Source organism: Pantherophis guttatus, chromosome 2 (assembly GCF_059756535.1).
Source record: "Pantherophis guttatus breed Tessera chromosome 2, ASM5975653v1, whole genome shotgun sequence".
Taxonomy (NCBI): Eukaryota; Metazoa; Chordata; class Lepidosauria; order Squamata; family Colubridae; genus Pantherophis; species Pantherophis guttatus.
Genome location: NC_142064.1, coordinates 292,643,748 through 292,664,534, shown reverse-complemented (window position 1 = coordinate 292,664,534; position 20,787 = coordinate 292,643,748). Strand labels below are relative to the sequence as shown.

Genomic DNA, 20,787 nt, shown 5'->3' with positions numbered 1-20,787 from the left:
TACTTGTGTGCTGGTTGAATTGCTGCAAACTTTACCACATCAGATTACAAGAAAGATGTTTAGACTTTGGAAAAGTGCAAAGAAGAGCAGCTAAGGTGATTAAAGGCCTGAAGACTAAAACGTATAAAACGGTTGCAGGATTTGGGCATAGCTAGTCTACAGAAAAACAGGATTAGGAGTGTCAACTGGATCTCCAGCACAGGTTTTCCCAGGGGTGAAATCTACTTAACTTCCTCACCGGTTTGGAAGTGTTCAAATACCTAAGATTGAGGTTACCTAGCAAGACATTAGGACCCAAGTTCATAGGTCCCTTCCCTATAGTGAAAGTGATTAACCCAGTGACTGTTCAACTTAGCCTCCTTCGCATATTAGGGAAAGTGCACCCAGTGGTGGGTTCCTTCCGGTTCCACCTGGTTCCGCCAAGCCAGTAGCAATGACGTTATGTCACCGAACCGGTTCTGCCTCCCCCCCACCCCCCCAGTGTTATTCTTACCTTTTATTTGGCCCCACCCCAATCTATTGCTGCATCCTGAGTCCCAGCTGATCGGCTAGAAGGAAAAAAACTGTTTAAACTCTTGCTGCGTAAGGGCCACCCTACAGCTGATCAGTGTTAAAAGGCAGTGTGGTGGTAGACCGGTGCCTGCAAAAATAAATGGCTAGATCAGTGCCTCCAAAAATAAATGGGTAGACCAGTGCCTCCAAAAACAAATGAGTAGATCAGTACAGCTCTGTAAGCAGTTAAAAGCCTGGTAGACCAGTACCTCTGCTAAATCCTAAAGAATTGTCACATGACCATCAAGCAATGCCCAGAAAATAAGCCATGCCCACAGAACTGATAGTAAAAAATTTTAGAACTCACCCCTGAGTGCACCCAGTGTTTCACAGTAGCTTATTGAAACCAGCAAATGGCAACAGGTGTCAGAGTAAAGAATAGAAGCAAGCATGTGAACATTAAGTATTGTAATGTCAGAGAAGCCATCAAGTGTAAATTAATTAGCTTGCTTCACTGTTCTTCAGAGGACCTGCTGGCAGATATAATGACCAAGCCATTGGGTGGAGTGCACCATGGGAAGAATATTAAGTTATTCCAGTCATAAAGGGATGAGTGTCAGTATCTGATAAATTATGAGCTGGGATAGACATAACAAGGTCAGCCAATGGGAACTGTTTGGGTACTAAGAAACAGCATCTGTTGTGAGCTAGACAGTTTGGAGACTGGGAATGGCTTAGGGTTACTGGTTTGTATATAAGAGTTAGTTTGCCCTTGGATCTTTGCCTTCTGTGTTTGTATTGCTTCTGTATTTATGACTTCTGGATTCTGCATGGGTATTGTATACATGCGTCATACTTTATATTATTGTACTATTGTACAGTGTACTAAATACTGTAACTGACCCCTGTACAGTCTAGACTTAAGGATCTTCACTTCATAATGAGCCTCCCCTTGTACTACCAAAGGAGGTGTGGAGCAGCTGGTAAGGGCCTTAAGTTAGATTCTTTTACTGGTTTCAATAAGCTGCTGTGAAAAACTGGGTACACTTTCCCTAATATGCAAGGGAGGCTAAGTTGGACAGTCACTGGGTTAATCACTTTCACTATACGGAAGGGACCTATGAATTTGGGTCCGAACGTCTTGCTAGGTAACCTCAATCTTAGGTATTTGGTTGACAAATACACCTTATCTGTGGGGTGCCACAGGGATCGGTCCTCTCACCCCTTCTGTTCAACATTTATGTGAAGCCGCTGGGCGAGATCATCTGTGGCTTCGGGGTGGAATTCCATCAGTACGCTGACGACACTCAGCTGTACATCTCCACTCCAGGCCATCCCAACGATGCCCTTGAAGTGATGTCCCAGTGCTTGGAGGCCGTGCAGATCTGGATGGGGAGTAACAGGCTTCGACTCAACCCCTCCAAGACTGAGTGGCTGTGGCTTCCGGCGTCCCGATATAGCCAGCTGGCGCCATCGTTGGCTATTGGGGGCGAGTTATTGGCCCCCACGGAGAGGGCTCGCAACTTAGGTGTCCTCCTGGATGCACGGCTGTCTTTAGAAGAGCATATGACGGCCGTGGCCAGGGGGGCTTTTCATCAGGTTCGCCTGATTCGCCAGTTGCGTCCCTTTCTGGATCGGGACTCCTTACGCACAGTCACTCAGGCACTCGTCACTTCCCGCCTGGACTACTGCAATGCTCTCTACATGGGGCTCCCCTTGAGGAGCACCCAAAGGCTCCAGCTGGTGCAGAATGCAGCTGCGTGGGGGATTGTGGGAGTGAGAGGGCGCTCCCATGTGACACCTCTCCTGCGTGAGCTGCATTGGCTCCCGGTGGACTTCCGGGTGTGCTTCAAGGTACTGGTTACCACCTTTAAAGCGCTCCATGGCATCGGACCTGGGTATTTGCGGGACCGCCTTCTGCCGCCAATAGCCTCCCACCGGCCAGTACGCTCCCACAGAGAGGGACTCCTCAGGGTGCCATCAGCTAGGCAGTGTCGGCTGGCGACCCCCAGGGGGACGGCCTTCTCTGTGGCAGCACCTGCCCTCTGGAACGATTTGCCCCCGGAGATACGGAGGATATCAGATCTCCGGGCTTTTCGCCGCGCCCTAAAAACTTTTTTCTTCCATCAAGCAGGGCTGGCGTGAACCCCCCCTTTTGACTGTGCCAAAAGCCTCTGAGGCTGAATTTCCCTTTCCAAATGTGAAAGACAAAGGGAAACCTCTAAGTGAATTGGGCAGGGCTTCCTGGCTGTGGGAATGGGAACAAGCCAGAAAACAAACTAAGCGCCAAGAAATTCTAAGGAAGCCACTCAAAAGCCCCATAGATGAGTTGAAAGAGAAATTTGACCGTGCCACCCTTCAGGGGGAGGGGCCATCCTGCAGACCCAAAGAGAAGAGAGACCCAGTCTGGGCTGTTGATCCAAGAGGCCATAGGCCAAGGCGCAGCCCTTCCCCCCTCCACAGCAGGAGGGGGAAGAGCCCAACGACGCATCCATGGGTCCCCCCCCTCCCAGCAAGCAGCAAAGCCTAGATGAGGCAGCACCGAACTCCCCAAAGATGAGAGACGAGGCAGAGGACTATCAACACCAAGGCCGGCCCTACAGAGCTCAGCACAGAGAAGAGAGGGCGGAGAGGGAGGAGCCACCCCAGTTCAGAGGGAAGTTTGATGGTGACCCAGACAACCTCGCCCAATTCCTCGATTCAGCTGAGATATACATAGAGCGTTTTCGACACCTCTACCCTTTCCCCAGAGCCCTAGTGAATGCTATTTCGGAAGGGCTGGAGGGAGAAACAAAGAGGTGGTCAGCATCCCTCTATAAAAACAGGGCCCCCCAGCTGCAAAATGCGGATGGGTTCTTGCAACTATTGAGAGCCCGTTATGAGGAGGAGGAGGACCCCTATGTGGAAGACGAGCTCAGAAACCTAATGCAGAAGGGGAAGCCCATCAGAGAGCATATCCGTGAATTCAGGAGAGTCATTGGGACACTGCCTCCCCTACCAGAGCAATTGCTGGTGTATTTTTTTAGAACAAGCCTAGATAAGAGAATTTCCCAAGTGACTCCTTATCGTGACATCCCAAACCGACTCTGAATGGTTCCGGATAGTGATAAAAGTCGACAGAGGGTTGCGGGCGAGCGACACGTCGAAACCGCCAGAGGGAAAGGAGAGAGGCCGAACAGAACAGGGATCACTCAACAGACGAGAAACCCCAACATCACAGCCCTCCCACAGACCAACTGCCCCACGGAGCCCACTGAAATGCTACAGATGTGGGGGGAGCGGCCACATAGCAGCAAGATGTGGAACGCCTAGGCCGGGACCAGCTCCACCGCCCAAAGCACGACCGGAACGAGGGCCCAAGCGCACCACCCATGTACCGCAGAAAGCTCCCCAAATCCCGGAGTTTTTCGCTCACCTGACCGAAACCAGAGAAATCCCAGATGAGGGAGATCACTCCCCCGAACCCTATGACACGGAGGACGAAGGCGAGGACGACCCGATGGTGAGTGCACCTGTCCATCCTTTTCTTTTTCCCATACGCCTAACAGCCCCCAAAACAGGGACCCAAGGGACTTTCCAAGACTTAATAGACTCTGGTAGCACAAGGTGCCTGATTAACCTATCCACAGTTCTAAAATTGGGAATCCGAGCTAAAAAGCTTAAACAACCAATTCGCTTTGAGCAAGTTGATGGATCCCTAGTGGGGGGAGCGTATGCCACACACTTGACTGAACCCGTGAGACTGGAACTGGCAGATCACTGGGAAACGATCCGTTTCATAATAGCCCCCAAGATGACAGACCCAATCATATTGGGACTCTCGTGGCTGGACAAATGGGGCTCAATCATTTGGTGGCAAGAGGGGACCCGCAGACTGAGGATAGCAAAGGGCCCCCAACCCCTGCCGTCCCTACCAGAAGAATTCCCTACCACACTGAGACCCCAAAGCAGCCCGCCACTGCAGAAGAAAACACCACCAACACAAGGGTCCCTCCCAGAAGATACAGCAAAGCAATTGGCAGCTGCACCCACCAGCGCTGGTAATGCAGATCAGATCCCAGGGGAGTACCAAGACCTTGCAGAGGTATTCAGCGAGGCCAAGTGTGACATTCTGCCCCCTCACCGCGAGACCGATTGTGCCATCGAGATTATCCCGGGAGCGAAACTACCCAAACCTAAAATGTATGCCATGACGCCCTGTGAAATGCAGGAAATGAGGGACTACATAGACAAGAACTTATGAAGGGGATTTATTGAGCCAGTAAAACCAAGGATAGCGGCGCCAGTCCTGTTTAAAGAGAAAAAGGACGGCTCTATGAGACTGGTAGTCGATTTTCGAAGTATCAATGCCGTTTGCATACAAAACTTATACCCTCTCCCCCTCATGAAGGACATGCTAGCCCACCTAGCTAAAGGAAAAGTTTTCACTAAACTAGACCTTCGAGAAGCTTATTACAGAGTACGCATCAAAGCAGGGGATGAATGGAAAACAGCATTCAACTGCCCCCTGGGTAGTTTCCAGTTCAAGGTAATGCCCTTTGGATTGCAAGGAGCCCCAGCAGTGTTCATGCAGTTGATAAATGAAGTCCTACATGAGCACCTATACAATGGGGTCCTCGTCTACTTGGACGATATCCTCATCTACACGGAGACCATGGATGAACACATACCCCTCGTCCGCCAAGTACTCAAAAAACTGCTGAGGGCAAACCTGTATGTCAAACTGTCAAAATGCGATTTCCATCAATCACGGCTAGACTACCTAGGCTACTGAGTATCAAACGAGGGGATAGAAATGGACCCAGCCAAGGTCCAATCAGTTCTACAATGGCAACCCCCTCGCACCCGCAGACAACTGCAAAGCTTCCTGGGCTTCGCAAACTTTTACAGACAGTTCATCCCCTCGTTTGCGAAAATTGCCAAACCTTTGACAGACTTCCTAAAGACAGGAAGCCCAGCGACAAAACCCCGCCCGGGACAACCCCTGCAATGGGACCTGACCTGCCAACAGGCATTCGAGACGTTAAAGGGAATGTTTGCGAAAGAACCTGTCTTAAAACACCCTGATCCGGAACAACCTTTCGTCATCCAAGCAGATGCAAGTGATGTGACAGTAGGAGCCATGTTACTCCAAAAGAACAGTCAAGGTGATCTACAACCCTGCGCCTACACCTCCCACAAGCTGACCGACACAGAGAGACAATGGGCGGCGTGGGAGAAGGAAGTGTTCGCAGTAAGGTGGGCGTTGTTGACCTGGCGGCACCTGCTAGAGGGAGGCCAGAAACTGTTTGAAGTCTGGACTGATCATAAAAACCTGGAAGCCCTAAAAACCCCACGGAAACTGTCGCCCAGGCAAGTCCGGTGGACTCAATACTTCAATCGCTTCAATTTCGAGCTTAAGCACATCCCAGGAGGGAGGAATTTCCTGGCTGACGCCCTCTCCCGAATGCCCCAATACAACAGTGAGCGGGAGCAAGTAGTGAATGCCATCATCCCCTCCACCCAGGCAGCGGCTCAAGTGATCACCAGACGGCAACAACGTGACCAGCAGGGCCAACTTGCAAGTGACTTAACTGCAAAATTAAAGAATGAGACACTGACAGACCCCTGGTTCCGAGACAATCAATATCTCTTGACAAAAAGGGACGACCTAGCATGGAAAGGGACAAAGCTCTATGTCCCACAGACTTTACGCACCCTGATCCTCAAGAGGAGCCACGATGTTAAACCAGCAGGACACTTCGGTTTCCTAAAGACGCTGCACCTAGTACGAAGGCAGTTCTGGTGGCCCCACATGAGAAAGGACGTGGACAGTTACGTAAAAAGCTGCACCATTTGTGCCACGATGAAAACAAGACCAGGTTGCCCGCCTGGACTGTTGCAACCAGTAGCTGAGCCGACAAGACCATGGGAGGAGATTGTGATGGACTTCATAGTAGACCTACCGAGGAGCAGTGGAAATACAGTAATCTGGACTGTAATAGACTTATTCTCCAAACAGGCACACTTCATTCCTTGTAGCAGACTGCCCTCAGCCCACCAGTTATCCAAACTGTTCCTGAAACACATCTACCGCCTGCATAGAGTCCCCAGGAGAATCATCTCCGACCAAGGGATCCAGGTCACAGCAAAGTTTTGGAGGGAGTTTCTACGATCCATAGGGTCATCGCAAGGGCTCAGCTCAGCATTTCACCCGAGCACCAATGGGGGGGGCAGAAAGACTGAACGCTATGATAGAACAGTATTTGCTACGTCAACTACCAGCAGTCCAATTGGGCAGATCTCCTATCTTTTGCAGAGGTCGCATATAATAATGCTGTCCACAGCAGCACGGGGCTAACCCCGTTCAAAGTAGTGAGTGGCATGGATTTTGTCCCCATGCCAGAGTACCCGAGGGAGCCCCCTTCCTCAGTCAGCTTGACCGACTGGATGGCAATGTTGAGAGAAACTTGGGAGAATGTCAAGAGGGCGTTGGCGAAGGTGGCTCAATCTTATAAGAGACAAGCAGACAAGCACCGAACTCCCCAAAGACCATTTCAATTGGGAGAAAAAGTCTACCTTTCCACCAAGTACTTGAGACTTAAGACTCCTGAGCAAGAAATTAGGCCCGAAATTTATAGGACCGTTTCCTATAGTAAAAATAATTAACTCCGTTACAGTACAACTGCAGTTGCCACGGCTCTTGGGGAAGATTCACCCCGTTTTTCACAGTAGCCTTCTGAAACCCGTAGCGGGGTCTACCTTAAGGCCGACCCCTGGTGAGCCCCCTGGGCCCCTGGTTGTTGGGGGCCAAACTCACTACGAAGTGCAACGAATTCTTGACTCAAGATGGCACAGGGGGCGCCTCCAATACTTAATTAAATGGAAGGGCTACCCGTTATCAGAGGCTTCCTGGGTGAAGAGTTCAAACATCCAAGCTGACCGCCTTGTAGCAAAATTCCATGCAGACCACCCGGGAAAGCCAGGAGGGGGGGGTTCACAGCAAAGAAGGGGACAATGATACTTATCTTGTTGTGGGTTTCCTATGGGGCAGGTTACGTCGAAGAAGTGAAGGGAGAGGGGCCGGATGTCAGCGTTCCAAATTGTGATCTCTTTCAACGCTGACATAAAAGGCACAGGAAGACTTGCTTAGTGCTGGAATGAACTTTCACCTAGTTCCTGGCTCTTCAGCAGATAGAGTTACCTGGGCAACAGAGGGAGGGGGGAATTCTTGTGAAGAGAAAGGGAATGGGACGAAGAGATGGATTTGCATAGTGGCCAATGAGACATTGGGGTTGAAGAACGGAAAAGGAGGGGTGTGGAAGGAGGTGCCAATCTTGGCTGCAACTGAAGTCAGGCATGCCGTTCTTTCTATTCTTAAATTAAAAAAAGGATTCATTAGAAACTTTGCGTTTGAAAATGAAGTTTATTTAAGATAGCAGCGAAACCTGACAGTTGTATCATCTGTAAACTTCAGTAGTTTAACAGATGGATCGTTTTGAGATGCAGTCATTAGTGTATAGAGAGAAGTGAAAAAAGCACACATTCTTGGGGGGGGGGTTTACATTCTTGGGGGGGGTGTACATTCTTGGGGGGGGATACCTGTAATTGTACAGGTATCTGATGTGATTTTGCTTAGCTTTATGATAGTGGAGCATTTGAAGCAAGAAGGAACATGGCACATTTCTAATGATTTATTGAAGTGGATCATCTTATGGGAAATAAGGTTATATTTTTCAGCAAAGGTCTTTCCACACTCCATGCATTTATATGGCTTCTCCCCTGTGTGGCTTCTCTTATGGGAAATAAGATTACATTTATCAGTAAAGGTCTTTCCACATTCCATGGATTTAAATGGCTTCTCTCCTGAGTGGATCTTTTTTTAATTTTTTTTTAAATTTTTTAAATATACATCAGTATCAATACATGAACAGTGAGGCCTCTGGGTATCATTTCTTTAAATACAAGTAGTGGTGATAATATTAATATTATTTGATATTTGTCATACTTATATAATTGTAATATTATACATATTTGTTAAAATATAGGCCTTCATTATTTGTTCAACATTTTAATCCCCCATTCTGATAACAAAAGCAATATCATTAAAACATAGTGTCACCATCTTTCAACATCTAATTCTTATATCTATTACTTTTAATATATTATATAAAAATATGCATATTATTATTATTCCCCATTTCTTGTGTCTGCCTCTATTCTAGCTCCTAATAATGTCAATCTTGTATTACAAAACATTTCCTCTATCCATCATCTCTTGCCCGTTTTAATATTTCAATTCTTATTTGTTTTTTTACTTGCCTCCCAAATTAATCCCTTGGGTCTTCTTCTCTATCTACATCTTTCCTGTTTAACTTAAGTATTTCTTCCATCTCTACTATCTTTTGCTGCCAAGCCTCCAGAGGATCTGCCCAACTTCCTTTTCAAAAATATCTTAATGTTTGTCCAAAATAATTTTTTGGTCTTTTAGCATGTGCTTACTGTAAGTAATTAATGAATTACTTCATTAATTTTTATTACTTTCTCCTTCCTATCTTCTTGTTTTATTTGTTGATCTATCATTTCTCCTGTTCTCTCAATTATCTCCTCTATTTCCTGGGCTTTTTGATCATTATTCATTACCCCTTGTGAAGCACTTTCTAGCTTCTCATTTTTATTATTCATTAAATCTATTATCTCCCTGTGATTCCTTGTCATAGAATCATAAATGCTTTGGAACATTGCCACCAATTCTTTTTGCAACACACTTATTTCCCCCTGCTGAATCATCTTGCCTTTTTTTTAATAAATCCAAATAGTCTGTCAATGGTCTATCACTGCCTCAGAATCTCAATTACCTTTCTCCTCAGACAGTCAGTCTGGAAACAATTTACTTAATCCTGTTGCTGCTCCTCCAAGAATAAAGAATAGTTCTTTATATCCCACAAATAGTCAATTTAGCTCTTTTTAGGTATTTTTAAGTCCCCTCTATAAATTCAATTCTGACTCCTAATAGTTGAAAATTGCTTTAGTTATATGTCTTCTGTATTTTCACCATTTGAGGTCCAGTAGTCGTGGAGTAGTTAAATATAGAACAATAGATAGCACAGCAGTCCTCCAGGTGTTGTTTCCACTTTCTCTTCTGTCTTATCAGTATTTTCCCAGGGTTAAAGGAGTATGTATTCCATTCACCAGTAGATGGTGCTTTCTGCTTAACTCCAACATTGCATATATTCTAACAAGTTCCACTATGTTTATTCAAACAAATAATCAAAATTCTAACAATAGTATTAGCATTTTAAAATGCCTTATTGCCAATAAAAGTTAGTGATCCAATCTTTCTATGTTTTTAAAGATTTTGCGCTCTCTTCTTAATATTCTTTTTCTTTTTCCGGGTCTGTAATTGTTCTCTCCATAATTGTTTGCCACTTAAACAAACTCTTCAAAGAATCCCATTTCCAGAGTTTATTTTCTTTAGGGTTGGTTTTAGATTAAAAAAAGTCACCTCCCCCAGTTCCATTCACTGTTCACACACCGCTCCAGCAAATTCTTTGTTTCTTCGGCTGCCCAAACTTCGCGGTAGCCATAATGGCTGCCTCTCTTCACCGGATGAGAGGGAATTAGCCCTGGATCAAGCAGGAGAACTGACACTCTATTTCACCTGCAGGGCACCACACTACCCTTCATCACCTCTAGTGAGTGACTTTAGCCCCTTATGGGATCTTTCAATGAAGGGATTCAGTGTGAGTTCGTGGAGCCCACTTTTTGTATCCGACAGAGCCATATCAATCAAAAGCTCCCTGAGTGGACCTTTTTGTGGCTTCTATGCCCACTGTCATAAGTAAAACTCTTTCCACACTCCATGCATTTATACGGCTTCTCCCCTGTATGGATCATCTTATGGGAAATAAGAGTAACTCTTTGAGCAAAGGTCTTTCCACATTGCATGCATTTAAATGGTTTCTCTCCCGTGTGGAGCTTTTTGTATCTTCCAAGTCCACTGCTCTGAGTAAACGTCTTTCCACACTCCATGCATTTATACGGATATTTCCTCTGTGTGGATCATCTTATGGGAAATAAGAGTAACTCTTTCAGCAAAGTTCTTTCCACACTCTATACATTTATATGGTTTCTCCCGTGTGGATGATCTTATGGGAAGTAAGTGTACTGCCATGAGTAAATGTCTTTCCACACTCCATGCATTTATACGGCTTCTCCCCTGTGTGGATCTTTTTATGACTTCTAAGTCCACTGCTCTGAGCAAACGTCTTTCCACACTCTATGCATTTATATGGTTTCTCCCCTGTGTGGATTCTTTTATGGATAGTAAGTGTTCTGCTATGAGCAAAGGTCTTTTCACACTCCATACATTTATACGGTTTCTCTCCTGAGTGGACCTTTTGGTGGCTTCTAAGTCCAGTGCTCTGAGCAAAGGTCTTTCCACACTCCTTGCATTCATACGGTTTCTCTCCTGAGTGAATCTTTTTATGACTTCTAAGTGCACTGCTCTGAGTAAACATCTTTCCACACTCCATGCATTTATATGGCTTCTCCCCTGTGTGGATCATCTTATGGGAAATAAGATGACCTCTTTGAGCAAAGGCCTTTCCACATTCCGTGCATTTAAATGTTTTCTCTCCTGTGTGGAGCTTTTTGTGACTTCTAAATCCACAACTATAAGCAAAGGTCTTTCCACACTCCATGCATTTATACAGTTTCTCTCCTGAGTGGACCTTTTGGTGGCTTCTAAGTCCACTGCTCTGAGCAAATGTCTTTCCACACTCCATGCATTTATATGGTTTCTCCCCTGTGTGGATTCTTTTATGGATAGTAAGTGTACTGTTATGAGCAAAGGTCTGTCCACACTCCATACATTTATATGGCTTCTCTCCTGTGTGGATCATGTTATGGGAAGTAAGATGCCATCTTTTTCTAAAACATTTTCCACATTCCAAACATTTATAATGCTTCTCTTTTGTATCAATCACTTTTTGAGATGTAAGGAAGTTATTCCCAAGAAAAAGAATGAATGTCCCTTTATAATTTTGTCTGTTATGTCTTCTTATAGCGTCTTCTCCTTTGTTTTGGGTTAAATAGTGTTCATTTACTTTAGTTTTGATTAGCTTCACACTTTTCCCAACATATTTTTTCCCTATTTTCTCTTGTTGGGCAAGAGAGTCTTGCATCGGAGCATCAGTGGAAGATGAACTTGCCTGATTCAAATTCTTTGAGTGGTTTCTCTCTGTTCCATCTTTAGCATTGATCACTTGCAACAGTTCACAGGAATCTTGATTCTCCTGCTCATTACCTTCGAAGCAAAAGGGAAAAGAAAATGATAACAAGGTTAGAGAAAAAGATCAAAGTTAGGAAGTCAAGTGAATTTTACAGGGGTGTGATATAGACATGGATTTTATTTATTTTTTATTTATTAGTTTGATTTATATGCCGCCCTACTCCGGAGACTCAGGGCGGCTTACAATGCATTAAGCAATAGCCTTCATACTTTTGTATATACCTGCTTAGTAGGGCTTTCGGGCCCCTCTAAGCGGTGTTCTTTTTTATACAAAGTCAGCTTATTGCCACAATCCGGGTCCTCATAGAAATGATGATTTCTATATTCATGAGTCATGAAAGCCTTGAAAATATCTAGAAAAACATCTCTTTCTTTACATTTATCTATATATATACAAATCTCACTCAGAGTCTGTTTTGAGTTAAGGAATCATCAGGGGAAATATTCAAGGGGGAAATAGGAGAAAACTTAAGTTTCATTGGGGTGGGTTAATTGCAGCAGAGGCCTGTGAGAACCGAAACAATTTTTTGAAATTGTTCTCCTTCTTCCACAGTGTACCTTGGAGCAGCTGCTCCACGGTGTCTGTCCTTCATCCCAGCGATGAGACTTTGGAGCAAAATCCCTTGCTGGAGCTTCCCATTGGCGTGTAAACGCTCTTCGTGCTGAGACTGGAAAGGTGGGGAGGCTTCAAGAATAGCTATTTCACTGCTCCAAGGTCTCATCCAAGGTCTCGTCGGCTTCCAAGGTCTCTTTGGCCGGATCTGGTATAGGCTTTAGTTCACAAAGAACGGAGGCCTAAAATACTTTAGTGGGAGATCACACAAGACCAGTAGTGCAAGATCTCAGGCTACAAATCTCATGTAATCTCACACTGCAGTACTTTAGGCCCGTGTTCGTTTAAGAACTGAGGACTGCATGCGATCCAGGGCAAAAGTCTTTGAAAACGAAGAGGCCTACTGTCTGTTTGTAAACCATTTTGTCCTGGATCTCATGCAGGCTTTGGTTTATTGGTTCAATTTATTTATTGGTTCAATTTATATGCCGCCCTTCTCCAGAGACTCAGGGCGGCTTACAATGTGTTAAGCAATAGCTTCATACTTTTGTATATACCTGCTTAGTAGGGTTATAGTGTTATCACTCTATAAGGCACACAGACGTTTCCACCCACTTTTTTGGAGGGGAAAAGTGCATTTTATAGTCCGAAAAATACTGTAAGTCCCGGCGGGGTAGGGGAATAGGTAGGGCAAATGTTGCAGTGCCTCTGCTGTCATTCGTAAGTGTGAATGACAGCCGTGATGCTGCAACACTTGTAATTTTGGGACTGAGTCTTAAGTACTTGGGGGAGGGCAATAAACTCAAATAGAAATGGAAAAATAGAGATAAGAAATGGCACAGAAAGCATCTACGCAAAGAGACATTGACTCTTTCCTTCCTTGGAGCATGAGACGCCCAGATCCTTTCCTTCTCCCTCAAAGGAGACAGTATCTGATTAGTAGTTTTCTAATAAAAAACCCAATTATAATCTGTCTTCTTGAACTCTCTGATTGGGGACTAGAGAACTCTTACCCAGAGAGGCCACGTTCCTATGGGTTTCAAGCATGACTTCCGAATGCAGCACTTTTTGGTCAGGATCCAGCAGAGACCATTCCTCTTCAGAGAAATACACAGCCACCTCCTCGAAGGACACGAGACTCTCCTGAACACGGAAAAAACAGAACAGAACAGGAGGATTTGCAAGATCTGTTCATCTTCATCAATGATTTAGACAAGAGGATAGAAAGGGAACTCATCAAATTTGCAGACAAGACCAAATTGACAGGAATAAAACACTCCAGAAGATAAGCTCGAGATACAGAAGGATCGACAAATTGAGCCCCATCTAACAAAATGAAATCAACAGTGAGAAATGTTAGGTCCTAAATTTGGGAAAGAAAAACCAAATGCACTGGCATAGAATAGGTGATACCTGGCTCAACAGTAGTAAGGGCGACAGGGATCTTAGAATCCTAGTGGACAATCACTTAAACATGAGCCAGCAGTAGGCTACAGTTGCCAAAAAAACCCAATAACCCAATCATAGGCTGCATTAAGAGGGATAGAATCAAGATAACATGAAGTGTTAGTAACACTCTATAATGCCTTGCTAAGAGCACACTTGGAATATTACATCCACTTTTGGTTGCCAGATATAAAAAAGGATCTTGAGACTCTAGAAAGAGTGCAGAGAAGACCAACAAAAATTATTAGTGGACATGAGTCTAAGACATATAAAGAACGGTTGCTGGAATTGGGTGAGTCTGGTTTCATGAAAAGAAGGACTAGATGGGGTGACATGATAGCAGTGTTCCAAGAAGCAATGGATGGAAACGATTCAAGGAGAGAACCAACCTACAAGTAAAGAGAAATTTCCTGACACTGAAAACAATTAATCAGTGGAATGACTTGCCTACAGAAATAGTGGGTGCCCCAACACTTTAGGTGTTTAATGGCTGTGCCTCACACAAGTCCTAATTTTAAGTGAGAAAATGGGAAAGTACCATGATTACATGCTCAACACGGCCACTCCCTTTGGATTTTAATAGTCGGCTTTATTTTTTAATATAACTTGCTTACTTTTGAACTGCTGCTTATAAATGCGGCTTTTAAAAAATGGTAATGTGGCAATGTGAGTATTTAGTTATTTTTCATTAGCCTTGCACAATTCTGTGTCAAAGAATTACACGAAAAATATGGGACCTTAGCAGTTCCTGCCACTGTGATACATTTATTCCCATTTCTTGAAGGACTTTTAAAAATTGCTTCTTGTAAATTCAAAGTTGGAGGAGTACCTAGCAGAGCAAGATAACCAGAGGAAGCTATACTAGGCTGACAGCAATTTGAACCTGCTATTCTGCTCTGCATGTTGTGGAAGAACACAAAAATAATCCAGGCCAAACAAGAGAGGGAGGGAGAAGGAGGGAGCCCTTTGCACCCTTTGCTTCACTTCCTGAAGGGAGAATAGAAATCTAATACTTTTTCCCTTTCTTACTTGATTTGGAGGTTCAACCGCTGTTTGATCTCCGTCATAAAAACCAGAAAGCTTCATTCTTTGTTTCTCTGTAAGGAATAATTTCAAAATGCATCATTAACAAAATAGAAGGAGATATTCTATAGAAAATAAGAGATAGCGAAGTTAAAACAGATAGGAAATCGGAGGATCTTCCATTACCTCCTGAGGTGTCCGGACTTGGATCGTCCCAAGGGATCCTCCTGAAAAACAGCTCCTGAGTGGGATTTGATGAGCTCTTCTTTCTCTCAGGATCTCTGACCTCCTCAATGCAGCACTTAAAATAGGAGGAAGGAAAAAAGAAGCAGAATTAATGTACCTCACAGGACACAAAGTGGATTTTTATATTCGGAACACAACCTCAAAGCCCCCAATATCCATCTGTGAGGTTGAGTGAGAAAACAAGGGAACAATTGCCACATGTGATGAATGCCAGAGAAGTTTGGGAAGGAGGGTGAAGTATTCAACCACATTCTCTATTCCCTTCTGAGCTCCCTAAAGTCTCTCACCTGCAACTGGACCTGCTCCTTCTGCTCCTCCGCCTGGCTCAGGAGGAGGCCTTCCGCCAGGGCCACCGCCTGGGAGCTGGTCTCTGCTCCGCACTCCCGCACCCAGCCCTCCATCTCTGGGGGCAGAAGGAACAGGAGCTGCTCCAGAACCACCAGGTCCAGGATCTGGGCTTTGGTGTTCTTCTCTGGTCTCAGCCATCGCCTGCAAAAGCCATGGAGTCGGCTGCAAAGTCCTCGGGGACCCTCAGCCTCCCGGTACTGGATGGAGGTCCAGGGTGGAACTTCTGAAGGGAGGATGGTTTCCTCCTCCAGGATCTTCTGCCAGGGTCTTGTCCAGAGCTTCCCCTCCTTCCCAGGCTGAGCAGCTGAAGGGCCTTTTCCGGCTCCCTCCTTTCCAAAAGGTTGGGTCTCCATCCTTTCTCTGTCCTGCAGAGCAACTGCAAATGGCTCCAAGGACTCTGGTGGGTCTCCAGATGCCTTTTCCTTCACGGGACCATTTCTGGTGCTGCAGGACTGATCCCTGCAAGGGATTCCGCTCTTTTTCTTCTTCCCCCAAGAGGAAAGTTTGCCTTGCAAAGACCACAAATGGCTTCCAGTTTCTGTATCTGAGATGGGAAGAAAAACAAATACCAAAAATTAGAAAGTGGAATTCAGCCACTGAGCGACCTTCCCCCAACCTGCCCGGAGCCCCCTCCCCTTTTGGCCGGGAAGGGACTCCCACCTTCCCGGCATCCCGCTTCTTCCGCTTCCCCCTGCAGGGAGAGGGTGGCTGGGGAGGATGGGACCCAGGAAGAACCTCCCCCCCTCACCCGGGGCACGTCTGGATGTTCCCCCGCCAGACTCTCCCGCACCTCTCCACCTCCTATGAAGCACCACGGGTTAAGGAGAGCGAGTGCAATGTCCTAGAGAGGCAAGCGTTTCTGATGTCACTTCCTCTACAGCCTTGTGCACAAAGGCAACAGTTCGGCCTCCAGTGGGCCAATGGGGAAGCGCCTGGAGTTCCCTTCTGTTGGCAGAGGAGCCCCCTGGTGGATTTGGGGCAAAGTGCCAGGATTATAAAAAGGGCGGGAAAGAGGAGCGCATGGGAGGGGGAAGGGAGAGGGCGGGGAGGATGGGCTTGGGAGTAGGAGGAAAGGCCCCTCCCAATGGCTCCCTGTCAGACAAAGGCTTCAACATCTGTGCTTCCCTTCCCCCTTTTATATCAACCCAAATGCATTGAAGGAAGTTTTCGCCTTTTTTCTGTTGCGTTATTTCTTCTATATAGTGCAACTCCACCTCCATCTCTTTCATTTGGCCTGCTTCTTATTTAAAGGAGAGGAGAGGAGAGGAGAGAGAAATGGAATGGAATGGAATGAATAGAATAGAATAGAACAGAAAAGAAGAATAGAATAGAAGAATAGAATAGAATAATAGAATAGAACAGAATAGGAGGAGAGGAGAAATATTCTTTCTGGCAGCCTCTGAGATATGGGAAGATGCCATCATGTCTCCCTCGTCCTTCTTTCATCAGACTTGAAAATATCCAGTTCCAGTAACCGTTTTTTAATATTTTTGCCTCCATCTTTGTTCCTCTTCTCTACACTCTGTTATTTATTTATTACACAAAACACAAAGAAAAATAGAAATGGGAAATTGAGGGAAGGAGAAAGAGAAAGAGTGGGGGAAAGAGTCTGAGGTGCAAGAGAAAAAAGAAAAAAAGACGTTGATTTCTTTTTAGCGCAGTGTAAGATTTTTTAAAAAAAAGTCATTCTAGCCTGACAATTCAATCTAATGGACAAAAGCAAAGTCATTTTCTCTCTCTTTCCTTTGAACACTTGAAATGTGAAAGATAATTCAATTTAACAGCTGGAGAAGGAAAGGGCACAATGGTCTCGAAGACCCCGTTGTGGCTGAGGGGATCTGCGCTCTGATTGGTTGCTGCTGAGGGAAGGGGGCGTTTCCCTGTTTTCCCGCCTTTTCTTTCTGGGCGCCCTTTGAGATTTACCTCAGGATCTTCCTGACTGTCTTCTCTGCTGCGAATCTTAAATACGTTTATAGGGAAATAAAAGTAAAAGTTTGTGTCCGTGTCTCCCTCTTCCTTTGGACAGAAACTGCCTATTTCCTCCACGTTAAACCTCTTCGGTTGCCGCTTCCAGTCGGGGGTTTCTCTTTTATCCCCTGAGAGTGTCAGAAGAAAAATCAGGTCCAGTTCCAGGAAGGGAAGAAAATGGAGGCTGCTTAAGAAAGGAGGTTGATTGACGGGCGGAACCAACAACGGCCTGCAGTCAGAAGAGAAGAGCGCTGGAAGGGACCTTGGAGGCCATCTAGTCCAACCCCCTGCTCAGGCAGGAGATCCATCCTATACCATCTCTGACAAGGGGCTGTTCAGTCTCTTCTGAAAACCCTCCAGTGATGAAGCGCCCACGACTTCTGGTGGCAAGGAGTTCCACCGGTTAATTCTCCTCCCTGTCAGGCAGTTTCTCCTTAGTTCCAGGTTGCTTCTCTCGATGAGTTGCCTTCTGGGGCTTTGGGGGATAATTTGGGCCCCTTTCCCTTCTCTGGGGCAGCCCCCCAAACGCTGTTCCGGGACAGCCGGGAAAGGAGCCGGATGAGGGGGAGGATTCTGGTGCCGTTTCTGCAGCGCCTGGAGATCCAGAGGCTCCTTTGGTGGGTCTTTTGTCCTCTGAGGCGGTGAGGGCTGAAGCAGCGGCCGCCTTGGACCCCGATCCCGTCAGAGAAACGCCCTGATTTCCCTCCCCGGATCCCCGGCCCTCCTTTCCCCTCCGGCCAGCCTTCCTCTCGGGGACGCCGCCTCCCGGGTCTCCGGCTCCTGCCACCGCCGCCGCCATCCGGGCTTCCGAGGCACAAATAAGGCAGCCTGGGGGTGGGGGAGGGGTTGGTTTCTTTACGTCCAGCGGCTTTTGCGTTTCTCTTCTTGGCTTCTCGGTTTCTTTTGGGGTGCAGAGAAGGGGGGGCTTTTTGTGGGGGACCTTCGTTTTCTTCTTCCAAGTAAAAAGGGATAAAAAGGAGCCTTTTGGTTCATATATATATATATATGAACCAAAAGGCTCCTTTTTATCCCTTTTTTTTTTCTAGTCAGGGTTTTTTTTCCTATGTAGCTCAAGATGTTTGTGTAGCCATAGTGGGGTGATATCTCAAATCACCACTTTCAGGCTTTATCAGACATTTTGTGTTGTGTGTTCTGAGACTGGGATAGTACTATTTCTGTCTTATGAGACTTCTTCAGCCAGCTGAAGAAGGGGGTAACAGGTGAAGAGACTCCATTCTTTTTTATTATTATTTCAGGTTAAAAAAAACCACATTTTTTTATCCCAAAGTGCCAAAAACAGCATTTCTGGAGCAGAGGAAGAGAGGGAGGGGCTTCTGGCTGGGAAGAGGGAGGGAGACGGGAGATTCCCGAATAGGATAGAAATGAATCGGGGATAGAGAGAAATATATATGTAGATACAGGGAGGCAGGGGCGGATTTAGATGAAAAGAGGCCCTAGGCTATTCCACTTATGAGGCCCTTTCACCTATAGTGAAAGTGTAATTTTAATTTTGCTAACAATTTGAATGTAGGCCCCTCTTGATCTTGAGGCCCTAGGCTGAAGCCTAGTTAGCCTATAGGAAAATCCGGCCCTGCAGGGAGGCCTCGACTTAGGACCACAATTGAGCCTAAAATTTCTGTTGCTAAGTGAGACGTTTGTTCAATGAATTTTGCCCCGTGTTATGACCATTCTTGCCACAGTCATTAAGCGAATTATTGCATTTATTAAATGAGTAACCCGGTTGTTAAGTGAATCTGGCTTCACTCCGACTAATGCTGGAAGATGAAATGGGCTGCGAGGGGGAGGAGGAGGAAGTCCGTCAGGTGGGACTCCAGGGCCCATCGCTCCCAGCCGCAGGTAGAGGAGGAGGGATCCACAGGGGAAGGGGAAGGGGTGGGAGACCTTCCCGGAGAGACTGATGGAAGACGCCCCCTGGGGTAGAGAGGGGAAACTTTCAAAGCCCCAGCCGGCCGGGGAGGGAGGCGGGGAGGAGTAGAAAGAGCGGGAGGGGATGCGGGACCTCCAACATCCTCCCCACGTATAAAAAGTCAGGCAGAAGTTCAACTGGTCGACCAGATCTCCTCTCTGCAGGGAACGTGGGTTCTAAAGAAACCTCCCGAAACTTTCTGGGCTGGAGGGAAAATAATTTCCATACCCCTCACTCTCCCTTCCTTTGGGGGGTGGGGAATATGGGGAAGGGGCACAATGAGGACATCTAAACTGACACCCCGGGGTCTCCCAGCCCTTCAAGTTTCACCTTCCCTGGGTCCCCCCAGCTTTTCTTCTTCCCCTTAATCTTCAGCCTAACTACCTGCCTGTAGATGACAGAGGGTCACCCCTGTTTCCTATCCCCCTCCCAAAAATACCCTTTGCAGCCCCCCCCGAAAAGCCTCTCAGAGAGGAGAAAGTTTCGGAGGAGTCCCAATATGGGGGTGGGGGGGTTTTGGTCTCCTCCCCAAATTCAGGGGCTCCCCCAGAAGGGATGGAAGCCCCCCTCTTGCTTGACCTTCAAAGCCCCAAATCTGAGATTCAGAAGAAAAACGGAAGTTTCTGAAAAAGCCAAAAGACTTTCGTTCAAATGCCTCTTTTCCCTTCTGGGGATTCAGGGCTGAAAATGCCTCAGTTTCCCTCTTTCGCTTTTCCTCCCCTTCCTCTTTCCCTGCAGCCCCCTCCCACCCAGGCACTGGGGAGGGGGGTCGAGAGAGGCGCCCGGCTGTGACCCCCACTTTGGCTACAATCATGAAACTGGGGGATCCCTCTCCGTCCTCCTGGGGGGGGGGATATGAAAAAAAGGGGGAGGAGGCCACGCAGAGATCAAGGTTGTTGGAGGCTCTGGAGACCCAGCAGCTTTCTTTCCCCCTCCGGGGGTCCCTCCCTCCCAGCCCCCTCCTCCCCCGCCCAGCCCCCTTCTTACCGGGGGTCTCCTTTCCCCCTTCGCTTCTGGGGATCCGGTCCAGCCCCCCCACCAGCAGCATCAGGGGGAGCCCAGCAAAAGCCATGGAGGCTGCCCCACAAGCGCCCCCAAAGGGGGAGGAGAAAGACGAAGATGCTCCCAGAGTCCCAGCCCCAGACTCGTAATCGGTGGGTCTGGATTGGGGGAGAGTGGGCGTTTTCCTCGGACTTCGGAATTGGGAGTGCCCAGAAAGAGCAAGAGGACCAATGGGAAGTCTCCCTTCTGCAAGCGTCATCGGTCTCCGGATAGAGTCTCTCTTGACTTCACCTGATGGAAGAGCTGGTTCCGAGCAGACAGAGAAGCGGAGGAAGTGGGAGGGGGAATGAATTCAGTCTTGGGGTCTTTCTTTCTTTCTTTCTTTCTTTCTTTCTTTCTTTCTTTCTTTCTTTCTTTCTTTCTTTCTTTCTTTCTTTCCTTCCTTCCTTCCTTCCTTCCTTCCTTCCTTCCTTCCTTCCTTTCCCTCCCTCCCTCCCTCCCTCCCTCCCT

The 20,787-nt window shown here is 46.7% G+C and overlaps 1 protein-coding gene across 3 annotated transcripts; it reads right to left on the bottom strand.

Moving 5' to 3' along the window:
* Positions 1 to 7,877: 7,877 nt before the first annotated feature.
* On the bottom strand, positions 7,878 to 18,069 carry LOC148116193 (uncharacterized). Of its 3 annotated transcripts, none has more exons than XM_087885000.1 (6): positions 17,304 to 18,069; positions 15,320 to 15,924; positions 14,973 to 15,087; positions 14,793 to 14,860; positions 13,331 to 13,460; positions 7,878 to 11,779 (listed from the first exon to the last, which is right to left on the bottom strand). In XM_087885000.1, the coding sequence occupies exons 2-6, from the start codon at positions 15,731 to 15,733 to the stop codon at positions 10,593 to 10,595; spliced, it is 1,914 nt and encodes a 637-aa protein (XP_087741126.1). In that variant the 5' UTR covers positions 15,734 to 15,924; positions 17,304 to 18,069; the 3' UTR covers positions 7,878 to 10,592. The 3 variants fall into 3 exon arrangements, with proteins under 3 accessions (XP_087741126.1, XP_087741124.1, XP_087741125.1); XM_087884998.1 differs by lacking the exon at positions 17,304 to 18,069 and adding an exon at positions 16,041 to 16,249; XM_087884999.1 differs by lacking the exon at positions 17,304 to 18,069 and adding an exon at positions 16,129 to 16,210.
* Positions 18,070 to 20,787: the final 2,718 nt, after the last annotated feature.

Coding starts and splice junctions, on each gene's coding strand:
- LOC148116193 (XM_087885000.1), bottom strand. CDS start 15,733: ATGGAGACCCAACCTTTTGGAAAGGAGGGAGCCGGAAAAGGCCCTTCA. Junction 15,088..15,319: donor AGGAGCAGGTCCAGTTGCAG/GTGAGAGACTTT, acceptor TCCTATTTTAAG/TGCTGCATTGAGGAGGTCAG. Junction 11,780..13,330: donor TAGGAACGTGGCCTCTCTGG/GTAAGAGTTCTC, acceptor TTTGCTTCGAAG/GTAATGAGCAGGAGAATCAA.